This window comes from Phalacrocorax aristotelis, chromosome 6, assembly GCF_949628215.1.
Source record: "Phalacrocorax aristotelis chromosome 6, bGulAri2.1, whole genome shotgun sequence".
Classification (NCBI taxonomy): domain Eukaryota; kingdom Metazoa; phylum Chordata; class Aves; order Suliformes; family Phalacrocoracidae; genus Phalacrocorax; species Phalacrocorax aristotelis.
In genome coordinates, this window is record NC_134281.1 from 61,049,180 (window position 1) to 61,073,972 (window position 24,793).

Consider the following 24,793-nt stretch of genomic DNA (forward strand, 5'->3'; position numbering starts at 1 on the left):
TGTGACGGGAGTCAGCTGCTTTTAGAGAACGAGCTTTCAAAATGTGCTGAGATACTGTTCAATGTGAAAATGACCTTCAGGCACGAAATGATCGGCAGTTTGAGTCAGGGTATATTTATCTGATTAAATTTTGATTCGCAGATAGCATGTAGTGGTCAGGGAAGGAGGACTGTTAGCAGAGTTGCTATGTAGCTGAGGGGCAGCTGACTGAAAAAGGGACCAAGCTTCTCTAAACTGGGGAGATCCGGATTTGGTAGGTGGGCTGTTCAGTGGATAAGGAATTGGTTGGATGGTTGCATCCAGAGGGTAGTGGTCAATGGCTCAACGTCCAGATGGAGACTGGTGACGAGTTGTGTCCCTCAAGGGTCCGTACTGGGACCAGTGCTGTTTAATATCTTCATTAGTGACATAAACAGTGGGATCAAATGTACCCTCAGCAGGTTTGCAGATGACACCAAGCTGAGCGGGGCAGTTGACATGCCAGAAGGATGGGATGTCATCCAGAGAGACCTGAACAGGCTGGAGGCGTGGGCCTGGGAGAACCTCCTGAGTTTCAACAAGGCCAAGTGCAAGGTCCTGCACCTGGGCCGGGCCCAACACCCGGTATCCGTACAGGCCGGGCGATGGAGGGGCTGAGAGCAGCCCTGCGGAGAGGGACTTGGGGGCACTGGGGGAGGATAGGCTGGACATGAGCCGGCGATGTGAGCTCGCAGCCCAGAAGCCAGCCGTGCCCTGGGCTGCATCCCCAGCAGCGCGGGCAGCAGGGCGAGGGAGGGGGTGCTGCCCCTCTGCCCCGCTCTGTGAGACCCCCCTGCAGCGCCGCCTCCAGCCCTGGGGTCCTCAGCACGGGACAGACACGGGGCTGTGGGAGCGGGGCCAGAGGGGGCACAGAAATGCTCCGAGGGCTGGAGCCCCCCTGCTGCGAGGCTGGGCTGGGGGAGTTGGGGTGGTTCAGCCTGGGGAAGAGAAGGCTGCGGGGAGACCTTATTGCGGCCTCCCAGTGCTTAAAGGGAGGCTACAGGAAGGATGGGGGCAACCTCTTTAGCAAGGCCTGCTGTGACAGGACAAGGGGTGATGGCTTTAAACTAAAGGAGGGGAGATTTAGACTGGATAGGCGGAAGAAATTTTTTACAATGAGGGTGGTGAAACCCTGGCCCAGGTTGCCCAGAGGCTGTGGAGGCTCCATCCCTAGACATCCAAGGCCAGGCTGGACGGGGCTCTGAGTGACCTGGTCTAGCTGAAGACGTCCCTGCTCACTGCAGAGGGGTTGGGCTGGATGGGCTCTAAAGGTCCCTCCCAACCCAAACCGTTCTGGGATTCTGTGATTTTCTTTTCAGCATAACAAAAGCACCTTGTAAGAGGCACGAGGATACTTTTTTTTTTCCTGCCCTATAGTATGTCCCATCTTTTCCTTCCTTGTTTGTTACACAGAAACCTATATATCTGCCTATTTGTGATATAACTTGATGGAAGTGGTATTTATAGTTAAGGAGTAATAATACAAGTATCTTTTCCACCTATAGAAAGCCATTCCTGTTGTAGCGACAATTCTTATCCCGTCAGCAGGTTTCTGCTGTAAACCTCAGCAGTGGCAGGCAGCGTGGCCAGCAGGAAGGAAGCAGCAGAGCTGTCGGTGCCCACCTCCGTCTTGTCATCACAGCCTCCTCAGTGCTGGGACATATTTAGGCACAGGAGCTTAATGCATGAAGTCTCTGCCAAAATTCTAGTCGTGTAAGTCCAGTACCCTGCCGTTGCAGACAGCCTCTTTAGAAAATCATTAAAGTGATTTTAAAATGTGGAAATATTGTTTGCACTTGCCTACCTTCACCCGTACTCCAACTGAAGATTGTTTCAGAACCTCACTCTTCTGTAATTTGAAAAACGTTCAGGGCCAAGTACATGGGCGTCATCTCTCTTTTCTTTTGAGTAGCTGGAGCTCAAACCGTTGCTTCCAGGCACATGTGGACTGGAACCCCTTATCAGTAAGTTCTCTGAGTTCAGAAAGACAGGACAAGGCCCCAGAGCAAGTCCTGGCTGAATGGTCAACTCGCTAAATCAGCTCATGCTGTTTTGAGCTGTTTGAGGCTGCACAAGTAACTTTTGTAGAAGTAAATTTCCCAAGTATTCCGCAAATCAACTGGCTTGCTAAATGCTGGTCTTGTGAATACAGTGAACCTGTTGCTGGCTGATGATGCAGGGAAGTGCGAGACTAGGAAAAGGTAATTGAGGCTAAACTGTCCTCCCCTTCCCATCGAAATCCCTCTGAAATTCACGTCACACTTCGTTCTGTCAAGCCTTCAGACAGTCCCCTACTGCAGTGTCACTTCCAGTCTTTGATCGGAAATTAAGAGAATCAAGTGAATGCAATTGAGAAAACAGTAAAACTAATTTCTCATTCTTCAGGAAAAAGGTATCGTTTTTTCCAGTTCTGGCTTTCAGAGCCCTACCTTCATATGTGCTTACCCATTTGTTCCAGCAGACCTATAAAAATTGGCAGAATCGGGATTGTTTTGTTCATTATAAAGTAGCGAGTGTGCTGTCTGTGCTGAAGTATTATTGACTTACTAACACAAATAATTTATTCCAGATGAATATCGCAGCATTTTGATGACACGTTACTACAATACGCAGCTTATCAATCTGTTCAACACTGAAATAATTATCAATACTGACTTTATAAAGATAATTCCCTTATAGCTTGCCCAAGCCTGATCTTGCATTTGATACAGAAGTTAAGTGAATGACAACTCTTCCAAGAGCGAAGCTCGATAGAACGTTTAACAGTTCACTGACAAAGCAAGGTGAGCTGTCTGAGTGGTTGCAGCACTTCCAACTTTGCATTCAGGGCAAGGAATTTTCCTCACTCCTCCACCAGAACTGGAAACGGCTTCTTGCCTACTTAAGAGCAAAATGTGTTGATCTAATCCCAGCCTATGTTCTTAGCTGCAGAATGAACCTTATAACTGTTTGCGTGGCTATGTGAAAACTGATCTTGCACGCTGAGGTTCCTTGCTAGGGAATGGTGATACTAATATACTGAAAAGCAGGATCATTTACTTAACACTTCTGTGGCATGGCAAGTCTGGGCGTCTGACATGAAAAAAATTCCAGTTAGTTTCCAGTTGAGACTTTTCTTTAGCTCATGGTGTTTGTAGGAAAATGGAACATAGACAAATGTCACGTGCAATGGGAAACACTTCTGGGCTGTGACTGTTCCATAGCAGCGAGGTGGCTGAGAATTAAAACTGGCGTATGTGGGGTTTTTTTTTAACACGGCCAAAATCCCTTTCTTTTTTCTCCCCCCCCTTTTTTTTTTCTGGCAGGAGGGAATGTATGAGGATGTGGAAATAACTCTTGTGATAGAGGAAAGCTTTTTTTTTTACTGGTTGAGAAGTTTTGCTTTATAGCAAACCTCTGCTCTTTAATTCCCTGACAGAAGGAGGACCACATGCTAGTGAGAAGGTAGGTCATGTGTGAATATATATATATATCTATCTATCTCCATACTAGCAAATGTCAGGAAATTCAGGAACACTATGAAAAAAGAATGAAATTATATTTCTAGGCCTTTTTCCACCACCAAGTGGTTCAGATGGGGTTACACAGAAAAAGTGTGGGATTTTTAGAAGAAGTCACTAGTAGTCTCCCTCGACTTTGAAGGAACAGCTGCCTACATTAGAAAATCCCAACCATAACTGATCGTAGTAATTGGAAAAATCAAACCTCTGAGTGTTTAATCCATCCTAAACTGAGCTGCAGAAGAAACATATCACGCACACAGTCTGGGTGCTTATGGCTTGATTCATCTCTTGTAACAGTTCTGTACTGTGGACTCCAGTAAGTCTGTTTGGTTTTCCTGTATTTATATTGGGGGAGAAGCTGAGCATAAAGTGACCATTAATAAAAGAAGGTAGAGGTACGATCTCTGTAGGCTGGGCAAGTCTGTGGGGCAGAACATGCCTGGAAAGCTGCTCCAAAGTGAGCAAGTACCAGGAGAAGGCTGTGACAGACCAATTGGACAGGAGCTGTTTTGAAGATAGGTAGGAGCAGGTAGCTGATAGTCCCACTCTCTGTGAGGCAAATGAATATTGGTAGCTGCTACATATACACCAAGCGAGCGCGTGATTTACAGAAGGTCTTGCTCGGGAAATAAAATCAAAACATTCTCTTGAAATGTTCTTTAAGCGTCACTATCCTATTTACTGTAGGTAATAAATAGGGGAAAATGAAGCGAGTATTTTTTTCAGAAGTTGCACAAATGGCTTCCAAGTGTTTTAATACTTGCACTTTCCTGCTTATGATTGAATTTGTCATAACGTCACTTTGTAATGTGAGGGGATGAGGAACTAGCTCTTACTCCATGGGTGTACGTCTGTTGTCCCGCGTAATACAAACCCAGGAAGCACAACAGTCTAGTTATTAGAGCTTGCTGAGAGGGAGCCTCTGGATTCTAATGCATGTGTGCAATGACTTGCCGTGTAATCTTTGGGAAAGTCATTTATCCTCCTGGGCTGCTTGTTCCTTCATCTGCAAAATGGGGATAACAATCTACATCTCTCGCACAGTTTTGTGCTAAATGATATTTGCAAAGTTCTTGAAATCCCAAAGGATGCTCTGGAAGTTCAAGTACCACTGCAATCAATAAAGTAATCTCACGCCTGCACTAATACCTCTTCTGCCACTGATGTAACAGCTCTTCTTTGCATACATAGAACAGCCTAATTTGTATTTCTGCCAAAAAATGTTACGGTAAAATATTGTTTAGATTCTACATTATAATCAGATGCAGCTACAAATGAATCCAAGGTACATCTACTCTATTTCATCGTATTTCATAAGCAATGTTTGGCATGGTATTGATTTCTGTGAATGCTACCCATATTATTATTATTTTTTCCTGATTTCACAAACATATTATGACAAGAATACGAGGGTCCCAAGCATACTGCGCACCCTGCGTTCTCTTAGAAACGCACATGCCTTACATGACTGCCAGCAAAGGACCCATTCACGCATAAGGGTGTGTGACACTGGTGTGTGCCGTCATACGCCCTCTATTCCTACGTGTTTAATTGTATGTAGCCTTTTAAAGTTTTGTGGACAAATTTCTCAGTGGCTTCTGACTGAATTTTCTCTTATTCCAAAGGGACGGAGCAAGTTTCAGTTATCACAACTGCTGTGGTAATCATTAAACCTCAGAAGAAAGTAAGGCAACTGCTTACTGTATGTTAATGAGTGTTGCAAGCGTTGCCAGTGCAGATGGAAGATCCCTTTGAAGTGGCCAGGACAATATAAATAATGCATTATATTGCTGAAAAACACCTGCTAGGGAGATGAATGGAAAATAGCTATTACACATGCTGGTTAGATAATTATATTGTGAAGTGCAACAAAATCTGTGAAGATTCAGGCCAGATCCTGTGGCACGTTGGGGCCAGTCTGCCGTCTGCTGCCGCGGGCTCCTGGCATCGGGTTGGCAGGGGCGGTCGCAGCTGGATCGCCTCCAGCGCGGTGGATGTGGCTGGGGAAAAGGTGTGGGCAGGAGAGCTGCTTTTCCTTTATGCTTGCTGATCTGAGCTCACAGTACCACCTTGGAGGAGTCAGTCACGGTAAGCCTAACTGAAGCTGGTTTTACTTTAAAAGGCACGTGGGGTAGGCCAGAAATACAGCCAGTCCATTAGCAGGTGAGCATAAAAGTCATTTAAGCATCTAAGACTAGGGAATAATGCCAATAAGGAAGAATAAGTCTGTATTAGAGCTTGAGAAGGCCAAACCGCTTTTAATAATGGATGTGCCTAATAATCTATTTCATACAAAAATTTTCTCTCTATTGTTAATAGGCATAATTTTAATAGTTGGGTTTTTTAATATTAGTATGTCAAGAGAAATAGAATGTGTTGCAGGAATTCAGGATAGGTAGGAGGGGACATGTGGATGAAAAATGGGGAAAATCCCCTGTGATGAATACACCTCGTCATTCTGATGTATAAAATCCTGTAGTCGCTTCACTACTCAATGTTACAAGAACATGCAGTAAAAGCAAAGAAAAACAAGATACTCATTAAAGGTAAGTTGATGATCTTTTGGTGCCTAATAAACTTACTGGAACACTCACTATCAGGAAATACTGTCTATTTATATGAATTTTCTTGCTTGCTGTGGTATCACAATGCAGCCATTTTCTCCTGACTGCCTCCTGTCAGTGCAGTAATGTGCTATTATGTGTGCGTACTGAGGGGAAAATAGGATCATAAGAAATTTCTGTTTGAAGAAGTCTTTCATGTATTTTAGCCCATCATCACTGTGTTATTTCTAGTGTAAAAATAAAGAAATTGAAAATAAATAATTTAAGAGGCTAACCTAACCTAGATTTTTCTCATTCCGTTGCCTCACAAAAATAGAGAAGAACTGCTTATCAAGTTAATGACATATTTCATGCCATGGGTAGCATTTAAAAGTAAACACCTTACGCGTGATACTCGAGATACTGGTCACAGGACTGAACCTTGGAATTTCTAGTTTATTCATGTTCAGTGTTAACTTCCAAAGCGCTTATTTCTCATAGAAGGGCTGGACTGTTGGCTGTAGCAGTCCAGGTTGCAAGAGCGATCTATTCAGAGGCCTCAGAATGCACGGACAGGGTGGGTGGGGGAGACTCTGCATTGTGATTGTAAAGCGGGTAGGTACTAGTTATCCCTCTTTGGGAAGTGCAAGTTGAGGCTGACACTGGATAACGATACTTCAGGCTTTTAGTTTTGGTAGCTGATAGCGAGCCAGCGCTGCTTTTCAGAGATGCTGAACGCTTGACTACTAAAGCCGGCCGTGTGAGCGAACACGATGGAGGCTGCCTGATGTAGATCTAGCGCAATGCTCGCAACGGATTGATGCTGTGATTCCTACAAAAGTCATGCTTCGTTCCCCTGAGCTAGGTGCAGTGCTTCATTACGTTCTATTGTGAACTGGGGACGGCACATCTCTCCTAATGCTAATATTACGGGTCTAAAGACAGCACGGTCAGCGTGGGCTCTCAGGTGCCATAGCAGGACGACAGGGTTACGACGTACACGTCTCCAAACTGGTTCCAGTCTACTTCCTGCTATTTTGTTTTCCACGCTGACATCCCAAAGACGACCTAAGTTAGCAATGCCTGTCTGAGCTTCTTTGAAAGAATATTTGTAGCTCTCCAACCAGTTTTAAATCTCTTAGATTTTAAAGTTGCCATCTGTAATAATTTTCCATCTTAATTCCCTCTCTGTACAGCAGGGCGGGTCATTACATATGATACACTGGTGCAAACTTAGAATGGTATGACTGACCTTAGCTCGAGTTACTCTTGACTTTTATTAGTATCAGAATATAACGCAGCGTTTCATCAAACAAAAAAACCCCAACTTCATCCTTCTATAGAGACAACTAAAAATATAGAGCCAAGGGGCCAAATTTGCCATGAAATGGTTAACTTACTGAGCTTTTTCATGCAGTCTCGAAGCCTGGTTTCTAAACTGAGTACGCGCTGGTGTAGTTCCTCATAGTCATAAGCACCAATTTCTTCCTGAATCCCAGTGAGGACAGCAGACAGATTCCTAATTTCCTCCTTGAACTGGATGATTAATTTGGCATCAGTTTTGTATTGTTCCAGAACCGGGATCAGTGGCAGGAGCTCATCCATCTTTTCTTTCAACTCCTGTTAAAGGCAATCAAACGCGCATTAGAGCAGTTTAAGGGAGTTCAATCCCCTAATTCCCTTTAGTGTAATATTTATGCCTGCTTATTAAAATGACTTGAAAACTATTATTGATTTGCGTTACAGATCTGTTATTAGTATATTGTGGAAGTCCTAGAAACCTTGGACTTAACGGTAGTAAGCGGTAGATAAAATGCATAGTTTTTCTACTGAAAGCATGCAGTTACCCTCAAGGTATTTCAAGGGATCTGAACCAAACCTTTTGAAGGTCTGACTTTCCATCCAGAGGATATAAATCCCTGCTAAGTGTGTCTTTCTTGAGAGAAGGTGATCAGGCCTGAACACCCAGTGACGTTCAAGGAGATTGTACCTGTTTTACAGTGCTGTCAGCTGGTGAGCTGTTAATTCCTATTTCACTCTTTAGAAATACTGATTTCATTTTTTTTCTCAATGCTTAGTTCTGTTCGGGCCACAGTGATACACCCCGCCTTCTTCTGAAGTAAAAAAAACTCCGCGGTTCTTAACTGCGCCTTGTATTTGTCAACTGGCTACATCCTTTGAACTTCCTCGGTCGATCTCTCTCCTGGACTATCACAAGTGATTTTTTTTTTGCCACGTGCTGTTGTTGTTGCATTGCCAATCCTATTCTTAAACGTTGACTAAATAAAATAAGGCTCCAGTTGGGATCTTGGGTTGCCCCTTTCTCAGACTTTCCCTGAGTCATACACTGTGAGAATTTGTCTCAGTTTGTAACCGATTATAGTATTATTTTAAATGCACTAATCATAGGGGCTTTATTATATGTAAGCTAGCTGTTTGAGGTTGGTTTTTGTTTGGTTATTGTTCTGTAGAAAACCTCAGAGGATCCTTGCAGTCAAAAGATTTTGCTTTATTGAAAAGCAGACAGGTTTGTCCCTGATTTGTCATCCGTATATAGAGATTTGCGTATCTTTTTATGATTTAGGAGACAGCGGGACTTCCACGAGCAAATGCAGAGAGACATGAGGTGATGTAAGCCCGGACAAAACAAAGCAAAGGATGGAAAATAAAGATTTGTTAGGTACTAGTGTTAGGTGGTAATTGGGATGGGGAACAGATGAGGACACACAGGGAGAGGCCTATTGCAGGAGGTGAAAAAATCAAGTCCTGAAGAGTACCTGGCGTAGCCCGCAGGTTGAGAGGGGAAGCAGGAGGGACCTAAATGGAAGCCCAAGCACAAGAGAGGGGTGCAGAAGCACATGTGGTTAGAGGCTGGTGTAGTCACTAAGGGGTGCGAAGACACGCACGGACGTTTTGTTACATCACTTGCATTGAAAGATGCAATAAACAGGGTCGGACAGTCCCAAAATAAATAACGTGATGATGCCACGTGCATTTTTGCTAAGCAGCTGTGAAAGAAGCCGATAGGCAGCGTCAGCATTTGAGCTGCTTGAAGACCTACCCCTGAAGTTTTGCCCCTCGAACACATTCTAAGACAGCTTGAGGGTTCTGCAGATTCTCTTTGTCGCCTAGGTAATATACGCATATTGTTTTAACAATTTCTTTCATATTGGAATTATTATTTACTCAATGCATATATGGGTTGTTAAGAAGCATATTTTGCACACAGGTCATTTACTGGCTAGGAAATTGCGTTTTAAATTACAAGCGGATACGTCATTATAAATGGATTTGAGAGTATTAGGAGTTCTGTTGGCTCTATTCTCCAGGCGTCTTCCAATTACATTATCACAGCAGAATTACTGAAACAGACAGAAAGGAGAAGAGAGTCTTTTTTTCTGCACTTAAAACTATTTTTATTTGACTGTTTTTATTAAAAAGTTAACCTGGCACTACTTTATGCCTGTTAAAATGAACTGCTGTTTGTTCCTTGATGAAGAAGGAGAGTAGGCTTTGTGCCATAGAAAGCAGAGCTCCAGAAGCCAGAGTTTTTGTTACTTCATTTTGAAACGATGAACTTAGGCTTTGGTCCTGTGGGGCAGCGAACTGCCAGAAATCATGGGTAAACCCTGATGGAAAAAAAATGCAAAGCTTGTAAAAACTCAGGAAGATAAAACATTTTTAAGAGAATTAGTGAAGGTCACTTATTCCTGCTTGGGTTTAGGACAGGGGAGCTATCATATCAGCAAGCTGCTGTAAGTTTTTGTGGTGATCAGGTATCTCTTGCCTGGCATAAATGCTGATTTGACTGAAGTATGGCCATATGCCCAAGTGTGATCTGCATAAAATTTGTACTCTCTGGTTCTCATCAACATGGAACCACAGCGTTAGAATATCTAATTTCGGTAAATGACGTAAAGATGGGTTGGGTATTTTCATGATAAAGAAAACATCTTTACCGGTTTCTGCTGGCACTCCTAGCTTGTTGCTATGGTATGCGGTACAGGAACTAGCCTGTACTGCAACACGGAAAGGTGGCAGACATATTCTGGCACTTCAAGCCTGCTGGTGTGAGTGGTTATGTTATACCCAGGAGGAGTTTGTTTCAGGAAGGATAAAGCACTGGAATTTTAGTAGATCAAATTGCGGAAAGCCAGCAGCATATTGTATTATGTTGACCTTTTAAATTACTCTATAATTTGATTGGCTGGAAATCGGCTTTATATTCCTGGCAAACACTCAAACTGAAGTTAAATGACTGGTCAATACGAATATTGAATATCTGAAAGGTTAGAGTACTGCAGAAATCTGCTACCTTTGACATCGTGTATCAGACGTTCAAATTCTGATATTTTGTTCCCAAGGAAAACTCTAATGAGAATACAGAATGTACAGCGGCATTATACAAACGGGTTATTGTAGCAATGAGGGATGAAGGGAAAAAAGGTGGAGATGTTTCTTACTACCTGAAAATAACTGGAAGTGTGTGCTCAAACTGTAAGCTAAACTAAGAATCATGACATAAAGAATAAAGTTTGGTTGTCAGATCATCAGTGTACTTAATTCCTGGTATTATTAAAACCCATTGGATACTCAGTGTCTCTGAGAAATAAACTAGACCCCTTAGCTATGTAATTGTTTAGGTATCTAACTTTAGCACCAATTAGAAAATTAAGTGCATTTTATATGAACTTTCATAAACACTTTAAAAATGTATATTTGGTTACATAACGTGAACCTCAAAGTATTTTATAGATCCTGTCTTGCTGTCCTGAGAGATCGATTTATCAGATTTGATATTTAAAGAAGTTAAATATGCTCTTGTAACATATTTTCCTTAAGAGTACTTTGGATAGCTTTTTCAGAATACATAAGGCTATTTTGTAATCTCGGCAACCCTCCTTCCTCACAAAAAGATTGGCTCGTGGTTTTTGTTGTCATTAAAATTCCTTGGAAGTCTATTTTTAATCACACAGAAGTGACCAGGAATGATTGCCCTTCTCCCCTATCCCAAATTCAAAATAGCAAACCTTCAGACGTGAAATTAGATCTTAATTGTACTGGATAAAAATGACATTAACCTGATTTATTATAGGCTTTCTTCCCTTCAACTGCGCTAAATGTCAGGCAACAGTAAAAGTGCAGAACTCTCCAGTTGTTCGCTATTAGTTCCATTGGATCTCCCCATTTATCCCTGGGGCTTGAGTGAGTATAAATTTCTCAGTATGACATGCGCATTGATACAGAGAAAACAAGAATCTGTTTATAGTGACATTTCTCTAATGACTTAACAATTAGTGGTTACTCCCTATTACAATTAAATTGAATAGAGCAAAAGATTATCATCATAAAGGAAGATTTATTATGCTTTTCTTTTTAATGTTGCTCTCGTATGAGCATTTCAAGCTGAGATCTTAGCAGCCCATGCATTGCTGCTTAGCACATTGCTTCCAGCAGGCTGTCAAAGTTAGTGTTAAAATAAAACCTACTTGAAAATGCTTTGTCATTAATGTCTTCCGATCATCTTCAATTTGCCGAAACTTGGCCTTCAGCCCTTTCATTTGTGTTTCCATTTTTAAAACATACTGGAAATCCCTCTGAGTCCGTAGATTTAAAACTTCAATAGATTGGGACATATTCTGAACCTGTTAAAGAAGAACACTCTCTAAATGCACTTTTTGTTGCTTTACCTTTTTTTTTTTCCTGCGTAGGTAGTTAAATGTCAGGGAATAAAACGTGCTCATGCCAGTGCTTTAGTTGCAAGTCATTTATACCACAGTATAAATTCCGGAACTGCGTGACCGTACAAAAATTGGGGAACGGGGCTAACAGGGCTAGCGGGAGCCAGCCCTCGAAGCCATAACTGATTTGGACTAGCTTCTTTGAGGTAGAGAGAGAGGGAGAGGGAGAGAGATCCTCCCGGCACCAGTACCAATGGGCTCAAAAGAGGCTGTTGGGCCGTGGAGTCTACTTTGTCACTTGTAGTAGACCTTGACTGTTCTTCAGGATGCGCGATACGGCACGTGTTTGGGAGGGACGGGACTGAGAAAGAGAGATTTTGGTTAGTATGAAGAGCATGATTTTTATTGCTAGTGGGCATTTATGTAATAATTCAGTATAAAGAATTTGCCAGGCTATCCCGAGATAAGCTGGGGCGTGCCCATCATCGAATAGGTGTTTACTCATGATTTTGTATGTAGATGTAAAATTAGAAATTTAATCCAATTGTAGAAACCCGTGTTGTTTTACAGATGAGAAGTAGTGAATGTTCAGGTAACCTTTGTACAGCAACTGACTCTGTAGCTGTAGCGAGCACTTTTGCCACAATGAGGCAAGAATAACTGTCGTCTAGAGTAAATTATACATATTTTTAACAGTATCTGTTATAAAAGCAATGCTTTTGCCAGTCATAAAAACAGACACGTTTTGTTAAGTGCAGTTATTCTATTTAAAGAAGTGTTTTGTTTTCCTAAAATATGAAAAAAATAGACTGTGGTAAATGTATCGGGCATGATATTGGAGTTCTGGCTCAAGAAAAAAAAATTCTCCCTTCCTAATAAAAGACAAACCCAGCAGCATTCCTGTTGTTTGCAAGAGCATGCAGTGTTTGAACTGATGTTCTTGTCTGAAACTTTTAGATTGTGACCCACACGACGTGTGGATTCAGGAAATACTCTTAAACTGCTCTTTAAAATAGTATATATTAGTTATTGTGCAGTTGCCATTAGCAGTTCTTTGAAAGTATTTTTAATTAAAAAGAGTAATGTTTCTTTTTTCCTTTGCTTTCTAATTGTTGAAAGCAGGCAAATGAAGTCCTTCAGGTCTTGGAAGAACTTTGAGTGTTTCCATTTGGCAGAAGATGGATTCACACAGAGGCTCTAATTAAATGACTGTGCATGGACTTACTGAAGCAATAATACGACTTTACACACCCATAATTACCACAGTTCTAATTATAAGAGAATAAATTTTAAAGACTGATGATTTAGGTTCTCTTCTGTGGCAGGTCAGAGAAGAGATGTTGAGATCTTAACACCTCTCCAGCCCCATCCCAGAAGATTTTCTTTTTACGTCTGTATCGTAGTGTTTGGGAAATTGGGAAAATACTGGAAATCCGAACTGGGTTGTTTGGGGAAACTTTGCACCACTAGGCAATGAATAAATAGTATTATTTGAGGAAAGAACAAATGAAAGAAAATTAGAACTGATTCTCTTCTGACCAGTCTGCTTTGCAGGTGCTGTCATGTCTACATCTCGTTATTTGTCGATAAGAGACAAGGAATGACCTTCAGGAGTCTCATGTGATTGAAGCAGAAGCTGTAGTTTAAATCCCACGGCAACTACCTAGGTTGGGGTGGGATTTGTAACTGTTTTTACACAGAAAAAGCCGTCCTGTCTCTGTGTAAGGAAGAATTTTGGGAGGGGTGAACAACTTCAGTTTGCTACGTTAAGTGGCTTGGGTTGGGAAAGGTGTGATATAAGGAAAATAGACAAATAACGATCAGTGGTGCGAACACAAGTAGGGGATACACCCTGAAGAAATAATTTTTAGATAACTGTTCAGTACTCTATTATGTATTAAACTTAGAGGCAAAGGAGTGGATTTCCGTGGGAAGTTTAGGGATCAAAAGGAGGAATTTGCTGCGAAGACTTACCTTCTCTAGCAGCTGTCTGAGCTGCCTGCTTTTGGCATCTCTTGAACATAGGTTTTGCTCAGGTGCAACAACAGTGCAAATGCAACGGCCATCAGGATCCTGGGCTGAGCTATAGACTTGCCACCCTTCCTTGGGGCTAATCTGAGTCTGTAACAACAGAATAATACAAATAAAGGGAACTGAACTGATTTTTTCTTTTGTCGTTTGAAAAACCACTGCCTCAGAATATGTTTATTTTTGCAGTATATTTTTGCATATTTTCCTCCTAGTCAGCACTTCTTACTCTCTCAACTAATGAGACTGGTGGTTTCGCACAGTTTTGCCGTACCTCACACCTTGGTAATAGTTCTCTAGAGGTGCCCAGCACAGTTTTCTGCTTGTGATTCAGCACAAGCTAGTTGATTTAATTCTTTGCAAAGGGATGTTACAGTTTTTCATCAGCAGAGAACAAACATGTCCTTTCAGCCGTGAATGACTTTTACTTTAGCCTAATGGAAACAACAAAGACAGAACCGAACAAGTCCAAAACCCCAAGGAGAGAGCGCAGCGCGCGTGACTCAGCCCTGGGAGCTGGCTCGGAGCGGTTGGGGAGGTGGGTTAGCAGGTTTGCTCTTAAAGACGCAGCACACGGGAAACTCTCCTCCGTTGGCTGCTGCTGCGCGCCCACCGAGGGGAAGAGAGGCTTGCTGCGGGGTGGAACTGAAAAATGGCTGGTTAGTTTAGGTGCAGGGGGTCATGGCAAGCACGGCACCGTGCAGTTAAGACACTGCACGTCCTCCTTCACTGGGACAGAATAATTCTGGAAATTCAGAATCTGTTCTTTGTTTTACAGCAACCGGCACTGAGAAAGAAAATAAAAAAAACAAAAAAACCACATTTGCTTGCAGAGTAAGCTGACACTGCCCTGCATTTAAAGTTTATGTGATACCTTGTGAGACTAGGTACCTTCCATTTAACGGCATGTATAGAAATACGCAGCATAAGAATGAGAGAAAGCAAGATAATTAGATGATTGGAAAGATTCAGGTGACGGAATTGAAACTGATGGACACAAGAACTAATTATTTTACTTTCTTTTTAATCTGTAATTTAAAGTTTATATTATGCATTATTCTTTTCAAATTATAGAGTATTGACTATTGAATGTTATAGTACAGATGCTAATGGATGCCATTGAAGTAATTCTGGTCTGGACACAACTGGAATCAATTACTAGCTGTATTATAAAACTGTACTTAGTGTCAGCACAGAGAGTGATTATTTAAACTGGCAAGCTTTGGTATCGACGCTTCACTGGCGGCGCAGTGCAGTGTAAGTTGCCGAGTTCCTCACCTCAGAAGAGGTGCAGTATCTCTCTAGGCTGAGTTAGAAACGAGCAGAGACTTTTCATGACGACTATTCTGAAGAAGCCACTGAAGGTAGCAGTGACCTCCTCTTCTACTGCAGAGTTAATTGAAAAATCACAGTCTATTGTTCCCCTGTTTTGCAAGGAAAAACAGAGCATCATAACGTGCATGACTGTAAGCGGCAGCTGAACTTGCCTTAGCGTTTGCTAGAAAGGCATTTCCAGAGTTCAGTGCTAAATTTTACCGCCTCTACGTTGTTCCCTTTGCCTTAGTTTTTAGGGCAAAGGGAATCTAGTTTAAGACACGGAGAACAATAAAAACTAAACAAAATTGCATCTGCAGAGACAATTTAAATTGGTTTTGAGCAGCTACTAAAATTGCAAGCTTGGGCAAGGGAAGCCTCTCAAGGCTGGTAACCCTTGTGAAGTTTTTCACTGCAGGAGTTTCCATGATTGTCTGTGGGGCTTACGCCCAGACGGTGTCGTCAGGCAAGAGCAAGGACACCGAATACTTGCTGACGTTCAGGAACCTAAATCTTGTAATTATAATTCCTTTAGGGCAGAAATACTTCATATGAGTTTATGAAAAATCGTGACATTTGAGCCTTATACACTTAAATTGGTTGCAACTGGTTTTACTGCATTCAAGTTTTCTACAGTGGAGAATGTTGAGATACCAGGATCACGCAGAGCCTGTGGCAAAGCCATTATAATCCAGGCTGTGTTATCAAAGGTACTTATATATTCTAGTGATGTCATGCGTGCTTTATCTAAGGAAAAAAAAAAACTTTATTGATTGACTTAGCAGAAATTTTCTTACGATGTCTAATGTACAGCTTGATTTTAAAAAGTAGCTGCTATCTGGGCAAATACCTCTCACAGTGAGAGACCGTGCGTCCAACGCGAGTGGACAGCTGCTGGCGGCCTGCGCGTAGGTAAGTGCTCACTCAGCGCTCCGACAGTTCCGGCCGCAGCTCTTTGTGGCACTCTCTGGTTCCCTGTATTTGGGCCGTTAGGCTTCCCTCGTTAATTAGGATGGGTAACGTGGGCGATCACACAGAACAAGCTTTTTTTTTTTCCTCTTTTATTTTTTTTTTAGTTTGACACTTAATCCCTTTCTCAAGCAGAAACTGCTGTGCTGTGCAGGGAAGGAGCCAGAAGGCACCAAACCTTTACAGACACCACCGAATCTACTCCTCAAACGCAGGCTTACTGCTGACAGGCCTCAGTAAAGGCACAAGAGAAGTAACAAGCGGAGAACAGCAACCATAATCAGTTATGCTAGTTCTTGAAAATCTGGGAAAAACAGAGGAGTCCCTACAAAGACCAATATTCATCGTTCCCCTGGCAGGCTGCTGTGCCTCAGCCTCACTCCACTTACCTCTGAAAGATTTACTTTTTCACTTGCACTTCTATATATTCTGGAAAAACTGTTGTAGTTACTGCCATTGTTACTAGTGACAGGGCAAATGGCAGCACATGTACTTGGTATGGTGGCTTAAATATAAACAGTATTTTTCAGTTTGTCTTGCAGTTTCAATCCTGGGGCTGTAAGAGAGGTGAAAGGAGGCCCTTCCCCGACCCCACCTCCTTATGCAATTCTTCCAGCGGAAGGGAGGAGATCGGGAGGTTTTGTTCTTTTTTTCCTGGTACAACATACACAATTTATGAGCTGCGTACGTGCTAGGAGAGAACTTCTGGAGAAGTGCAGGTGCTGCGCTGTTCGCTGGACCAGCTGCCAGCGGATAACTCCTGATGGCAGTTAAAAACTGGTCAGTGATGAGCTCAGTGTCACCGAGCGCCTGGGGCATGAAGTCTCAGATAATCAGGTTTTTATGAGTGTCCCCAGCTCTACCGGCACTCGGGCCACCCCTCTTGAAACACAGGACAGGCGTGTAACGGCAGCCCAGTGAGCGCAAAGAGCTTCGGGGAAATAATACTTCGGAGGCACTTAGATCAGCAGTGCTCTGTGGTAGCCAAGGGAAGCTCGACAGTTTATATGACTTGGAACCCAAACGTATATATAAACATATGCGTGTGTACAAATACATCTATCTATGCGTGTGCTGCAATAACTAGCGTGTGTCTCTTAGTTACTCAGCTGCAACGTTAAACATGGCCTTAAGTGTGATAAGGAACTTCATTACCTGTAATATTATATAGCCACAAGAACTAGCAATATAGATTGCAGTTCAGTGAGCACAAGTTACGTTTAAGGAAAATAAAATAGAGCTTTTCCTTTTCTTCTCACCTTCTTGCTGCTCGAAACCACAACAGAATTCTTTCTTACAGGATCATTTAATTAATTTTAAAGTAGTAATATTTAAAGTCTGAATGCAGTGATTTTCCGCAGTAATGTTTCTCCTGCATGCATATATTCAGTTAATTAAATGGTGATTAGTAAATGCCTTATTTTTAATTACAACTAAAAGACTGAGTTCTGAGCATAGTGAACCACTGTACAAATAGTTAAATTTACATTTTACATAACACACTGTTATGTAAACATCTGATTGCAGTTACACAGAGAGATACACAGAGAAGAGCGTTTTACTAAACATTAAGGAAAATGGTGTTCTGTTTTAATTTATGAATACCAGTAGTGTTCCCTCTTGTCCAATTAAAGTATTACTTTAATTTTGAGGCTGCTCATGAGCAGTTAATCACAGCTTTTCTGTAGGTCTTCACTACCAGAGGCTGCTGTGTGCGAGCAGCAGCCATACACAGTGATATCTGTGTCACCTGTAGTATTCCCATACCAGCTTTTCCAAAATTCTGGGACCCAACCTCCTAGTACCAGTTTTATTTTGTTTCTAACAGCTACTTGTTTGCTGAACTGTACTCAGATAAAGAAAAATAAGAAAGAATCGGACCCCTTGCATATTGTAGTGAAGAGCTAATATATAACATTATTCAGACAAAAAGAAACCTACTGCCAGGTATATATTTTTTTTTTCTTAATAAGGCAATACACTTTTCTGGAGCAGTAAACATAGGAGAAAAGTCTAGACAAATAAAATGACATTGCTGTACTATTTTTAGCATTTCACGCTCAAGATGAAGGCATTTGTTCTTAAATATTTAAGGATGCTATTTTAAAATCTTTCCTTTCATAGTAAGACCACAACATGCTCACCCATGTGCAGCTTTATGATGCCCAAAGAGAAGCATGCATTAAGTGAGGACAGGAAGATTAGCAGCTTAAAAAGAGATTTACAGAGAGGCAACAAACTAAAGCTATTGCTGGCACTTAAACACTACTTCAGCATTAAGACGGCTTGCAACACATCACCGCTACTTACTAGAGTATCTGCAGTGGTTATTCTGGTGGTGTTTAGTCCTACCAGAGATGGGAGAGTTTGGGACATCCAGTTAGAGATCATTGCCATGGTACTAAGAACAGCACCAAGCTTCAGCAGTGGAGGACTCATTGCTGTGGAGCTAATGAGTTTTCATAGTGACTGATTATCATCCCGGTGCAGGCTGGCAGCGAGAGGCGTGACTGCAGCACACAACATCCACAGCACGAAAGGAGATCAAGCTACCCAGATTTAATCATCCATTGAAAACACGCACATCCTTATTTGCCCTCTTTCTGCTCTTACTAACAGATATTTCTGACTCTTAGGCTGACCCCTAAGCAAGCAGTCCTTTCTATGCTAATAATCACTGCAGTTTACAGTGGGGGATGGCATGGGTGAATTACCTCTATATAGGTGCGAGACAGTCAATTAGCGCTTAATTAGCTCAGTCCTTGCGGCGGGGTGTGTGTTCCTGTCTGAAGTGCAAAAGCCCAATGGCAAACCCGAACACAAATAACCCCCCAAATCCCAGCTCTGCTTTGGTAGATGTATGCTCGGGTCTGTTTCCAAATACGATGCTGAGCTTGTCCAAGCGTACAGGGAAGGGGGACAACGGCCAGCCTGCCCACGAAAACGCAGCAGCTGCCAACCTCGGAAACCTTTCTGACCCCTCCTTGATTTGTTGGTCTCAAGTAAATTACAAGCACCGGTGATTTCATAATTTGCACAGCTTGTTATGAAAATGTTTGTTGTTCATAAAAGAACGTTCAAGAAGGGAGAAGATTCCCGTTTCTCAGTGTTCCTGTTAGTTTACAAGGTTTTATACTGAGAGTTATTGCATTATATCCAGGGCTGGCGGGCTCAGTAAGTCCTCCGTGCTGTTTGGATGGGAACAGAAGACAAGTTGTGGGTTGCTCACGTACCGTTCTGCGGCTGCTTTTGGCTCGAATCTGCTGTTAAATCTCCTGTTCTCTAGTGCTGTAGAATGATCTCCAGGTTTGGCAGCAATTTATCTTTTTCATAAAATTAGCAAGTGTGGGTGGAAAAAACATAACCCAGAAAAAAAGGGTGCAGGAATCGTCGTGCCATTGGGGTGGCTTTACTTTTTTAGAATTATTTTTGAAAGAAGAAATGCTGAGCAAGGATTTCTAACAGCAATTATTTTAGAGAGAACTTGCTTAAAAGTTTGCAGAGGGATAGACTACTGCATTTTCCCCAGAGGCGGTTATGAACTTTGTTTCTGAATTTGCTTCCAAAAGACTATACTTTTCTTAAGGAATTTTGATGGTTTGTATGAAGGAAACCTATAGTGAAACTGAAGGGATGCATTTTATAGGAGCGTGTGGTCATGAATACGTTTATTAAAGTTACTAAAACCCTGCAAACAGCTTTTCAGATTCTCGGAGCTCGTACACCAAATTCAGGCTAGACTTTTCTCTTCCAGCATTCCTTTAGAATTATTTCAATAAATCTCTGCAGTTTAATGAAGACATAACAGGAAATTAATATTTTAAAAAGGAATTTAAAACCACACTGAGAGCTATTATAGAATTACATTATCTGATAAGGAGTCTTCCAGCAATAGAATACAGAAGGAGATTCTGTGCATCCAACTGTTCAGTGTTCTGTGGGAGTTACACAGTAAGATGAGCTGTGGAATGTTTCAAATACTCAAAAAACCTAATTCACTGAAGAGGTGCATTTGAAAACGGTGACAAATATGAGTTGTTTGCTTATGTACGATTCGGCACAGAAAAATAAGCTTTTTGCCAGTTTCTTGGGATATATAGACATTGCAGTAAAATGCAATGCAACAACCTAAATATGAAAACGCTAATCAATTAAATATTAAATATGTTGTAATTTTATTTACCTGTAGCACATGGAATGCGCATGCCTGTTTGCTTGCGTTTTGATTTATTTCACACACTTTGCCTGACTGATATTAAAACTCCTGGGACAAAACAACACACAAGGCCTGTTTTCTCCAGAGAACTCGGACTGCTTTCGCAATATGAACTGGTAGTTGATGGCGCTGACGTCTGAATAAGTAACACGATTTTTTTTTTTTTGCTTGGTTCCAAAAAAAGTATCCCAGTAAAAAAATGTTGCACTGGCTCAGCCTCCTTGATCCATTTAGCTCCTTTCTCTAGCAGTGGCCAGCATTGGATGATTAAAAGAGCGTAAGAAGAGAGCAAACATATAGTAATACTTTTCTTGGTGTAACCTTCCTGCAAACTGTGGTACTTACTGGGCCGGAGGTTGTAACTTTCTGTTCAACAGCCTTTCATGATACTTTTCTCCCTGAGTTTCTCAAGTAACTTTTTAACTCATCTGTACTTTTAGGAGGCACAACATGCACCGGCACGGAGTTCCAGTTTAATTTTGTCTTGTGTGAAAAACATACTTACTAGAAGTCATGATTAGATTGCAAATTTGAGAAGTGCTATCTATATTCAATCCAAATCTGTAATTTTCCATTGAAGAACGTTTTTTTGAAAATTATAATCTTCATCTGCTTCCACCAAACACAACTGCTTTCAGATACTTATACAGAAAAATGCCTTCGTCAATGGATACCACAAATATGGCAATCAAGCCCATGAAATAACTCAATTTTGTTAAATCTCATAACACTGTTGATACCCTTTGGGAGCCAGTGGTGACTCTACTTTCTGTTGTTCCGTTGACTCCAAAGGAGTCAGTAGCAGCATTAGGTTTCATGAATCAACTTTGGTGGCGGTGCCTGTCTTACCCTCGGGGGTGCGTCCTGGGGCCTTGGCCTCCTGCTTGTCTGGAGCGAGCAACCGCTGCAATAACTGGCTCCAGCCTGGCACCTGGGTTTCCTTCGCGTGAAAACCAGAGTGCAAAGATGGCTGGTGTGTGCCACATTTCAGGCTGGTATGGGCTCATGGTGGTACGGGACGTGCTGGTGGATCCAGAGCTTCAGAAGCACTCCTGTGTTTCACAGTTCTGTAACGGCAGCTGTTTTACTCAGCGTATCTTCTGTGTTTCAGACAATAAATTTCATAATAGCTTGGATTGTGCGGTGCTGGACTTTACGTGTGTTTCTCTGAAGACAGAGACCCTGTGGCAAGACGCCCTTGATATGGGGTCTTGAGACTGAGAGGGCAGGGAGGCGTTACCTCAGCGTGATGAAGGGCGTAGGAAGCAGAGGCCTTTGAGCCTTTGAAACAGAGTTTGTGTTTCTGCGGAGACAGGCTCAAAGTCGTCCGCTGCCGACCTGCACGCTGAACCGCCCAGGATGGCATCAAGTGTCAGCCTTCTTGCTGCACTGTCGCGCTTCGTTGGCAACTTATCAATTTCCCTGAGTAACTCTGTTGATTACTTCCAGTATGGGTTAGGTAACGTTCAGCAGTGTTGCATAATTCTCTAGTTTTATTAGGTTCTTCTGAAGTACCTCAGCATCCTCTCTAGACCTAACACAAAAAAGATTGTCGTTCACCAGTTTTATCACCTTTTTTGTTCCTGTCTTCTTTCAGAAGTTTAATAAGCACATTAATTCCCTAATTCCAACACATTTCCTTGAAGTAATGATAGAGTAGTTGGGGTTTTTTTACCACATTGAGCTGCAGCTGTTAATGTTTATGGTTTTCTTCTCTCAAACATTTTCTGTTCCGCAAAAGAACATAATCTGATCCCCTCCTGACTGTTTTAACCTTGGACAAAGTACGTTCAAAAAACAATAAAAGGCTTTCCTGAAGTCGAGATGAATAATTACTGCTGATTATCCTTAAAGCAGTGTACAGTCAACTCCTGCAAAGAATGGTATTTGTCTGGTTATTGTGATTGTTCCTAACAGACGACATACTGCTTGGTTCTTGTAATAGAGTCTTCATCAGTGTAGTCTAGGACTTTATTTTCTTCCAGCTAGTTTACCTGCTAAAGAGAAAATCTGCTGGCATGTGATTCATGGTATTGCTGCTAGATACATCTTTAAAAAGCGTAGCAGGAGATGATCCTCTAGTACTCTTGGCTGGTTATACAATTCAAAATTACCCTGTAGTTGGTATCTGGATTCCCCATGGTGCTGAGGTTGGATCCCCTACTACTGCACAAGGGCTTTAAAGCACGTTTGCGCGGCGCTGCAGGGACGACGGCAGGCTGCAGGGGTACAGGCGAGTCGGCTAATGCAGCCCCAGCCCAGGGGCTGACGGCAGGGTAGCTTACACTGCAAAGCCGACGATCTAGGACTGTGAGTGTGTGGTGGCTGCGTCCTATACTGCTGCAAATGTAATGTTAAACTTGGGTGTCTTTACATAGGCTACACCTTTCCCCTAGGCAGGGCATTACTTGTTCAGTGTAATAGTCGATGTTCTCTCTATCTAATAGTCCTCATTTCGTGCACCCATTTGTCAAATGGTTGCTTCAGAGTAGTGTTGCGAGAGAAGAGATATGTGGGAACGGAGGCATAGCTGCTGGAAAGGTTTCTTTCCTGGAGAGTGGAAATACTCACTGGAATTATATTTTGTGTTCTTATCAGAACCGTAGGAATGTCCAAAACACCTCTCTGGAGGAACTAAAACTCGAAAATAATTTTAGCTATACTTTGCCATAAATAGTTGGGTAAATTAAAAAATGGCCAGCATATAGTAGAAAATTTTTGGAGAAGCGCATCTGAAATCACATATACAGAGATCTTACCAGAAACCACAGAATAACCAAAGAGTTATTCTCATCCTGCTGGGAAGTAGAAACAAAACCTTATGATCTGAGTTTCATTTCAGCTCTGTGTTTTACTTTTTTTTTTTTTTTTAGAAGAAGGTGCAATTTCACATTCCTACCCCATGATAAACTTCTGTGAAGTAGTTTTCTGAACAAGAGCTAGAAAGCAACAGCAGTTCTAAAATTTGAACATTATTACCCTGAAACTTCTGGTCCAATAACCTCTTTTCATAGCTAATTTTTCCCCAAGTCAGTGAACGCTAAAATATTTATACAGAATGACTATAAATACCATATTTTGCTCTTATGTAAAAGTATGTGAATCTGTATCAGTTTCAGTGTTGTTGGCAGTTACTGTATACCAGTTTTGTAATAGTCAATTATTATATTATACATTACACAGGGGTTTTAAAGGTATTATTAAGGTATTCTACGAATGCCCTTATTTATTGTTGTTATAAAAGAAGAAGTCGGAGGCTCTTCTAGTCTCTGGTATTTACCTTCACTTTGAGACCCTGTTACATTTTGGTATAGGTTAAATAAAGTCTAATGTGAGAATACAGCCTACCGTTACGCTATCACAACTGAGGAATGGCAATCTCTGTACTATAAACAGTAATTAACGTCAGTATTAGGAATATTGACAAAGCAAATGTCCTGCGAGTCAGCAATATGTGAACACATATAAATGTATGAAAAATGTCTGATTACCTCCTGGCAGGAGGAAAAGAGTGATTGTAAGAAAGGGGAAATGGCGAAGTTCAGCACCAGTCACTTACCCCTGATGGCAGCTTATTTAATTTATGTTTAAAAAAAAAAGTTATCTCCTTCCTAAATATTTCTTAAAACTCAAAATTGTGTTTGAGGGTAAATGCTGTACCGGTTTTGCCTAAAAAGTTGTATTTCAGGCAGATAGAGATCAAAGTGATTGCATACTCATGGCTCAGATGTCCTAAATAGCTTCCTTTGAAGCAGAGCAAAGTAAGTTTGAAGAAGTAAGTTTGCACTTTGACAGGTTAGGTTTAGAAAGTACGCTCATGCATAAAAGTCAAAGCTTCCCAATTTATAGCATTGCTCTTGTAGAGTTCTTTTTCTTCATGTGATATATACTCTAGTGGTGACGCAGTAGTACATTGATTTAAAAAAATGCGTGTCAGCACATTAGTCACGTTCCTGAGCATTATTAGTTCATCACGTAAGGTTAATGCAGGTATAAAGCAAAGATCTCAGAATGGGAATAGCAATTAAAATCCACAGAGCTCGGGTGGACTGACCAGGTATATCTTTGCCCTTGCAGTTCAATTCCAGTTCTCTGAATTTAGAAACACTGAGAATGAGCTTCTTCATCTAAGTCTATGTTTTTGTTCAACAAACCCCTCTGACTTTGCAGTGTTGCTTGTGAGTAGTAACACCCAGGTTCCTTGTAGGAGCAGGTTGAGAGGTACGTGCCCCTTCTGGAGACTATCCTTTTGCCAGCTCAACTGCGCGTACTCAGTGGCAGTCTTCAGGCAGGCATCTCCACTGACAGCAGAAGTATTAAGCACGGGATTTTTAAAGTCTGTTGTCCAGGACATGCTTCTATACCGATGCTGGTGAGGTGATGTGCTTTCTGAAGTGGTCTTACCTATCTGCTTGTTCATTTTTCAATGACGCTGAGAAGAACTAAAGATATTTATTTGGAAAGGTATCAAAATTGTATTACTTACAGAAAAGCAATACCAGGTACCTCATAGGCCTCATT

The 24,793-nt window shown here is 41.7% G+C and overlaps 1 protein-coding gene and 1 long non-coding RNA gene across 4 annotated transcripts in view; one reads left to right on the top strand and one right to left on the bottom strand.

Annotated features, from left to right (window-relative positions):
• LOC142059419 (uncharacterized) overlaps positions 1 to 24,793 on the top strand; it is a 443,822-nt gene that overhangs the window by 144,218 nt on the left and 274,811 nt on the right. The gene's annotated exons all lie outside the window — the stretch shown is intronic.
• Positions 1 to 24,793, bottom strand: part of OLFM3 (olfactomedin 3) — a 65,829-nt gene that overhangs the window by 5,513 nt on the left and 35,523 nt on the right. The window contains exons 1-4 of one of the 2 annotated variants that reach the window (XM_075098255.1): positions 18,343 to 18,495; positions 13,720 to 13,860; positions 11,554 to 11,709; positions 7,465 to 7,684 (exon numbers count right to left, since the gene is read on the bottom strand). In XM_075098255.1, coding sequence (XP_074954356.1) covers positions 7,465 to 7,684; positions 11,554 to 11,709; positions 13,720 to 13,860; positions 18,343 to 18,495 — 670 coding nt within the window. Of the gene's footprint in view, positions 1 to 7,464; positions 7,685 to 11,553; positions 11,710 to 13,719; positions 13,867 to 18,342; positions 18,496 to 24,793 lie in introns of those variants that run through there. The other variant, XM_075098256.1, reaches the window with a different exon arrangement.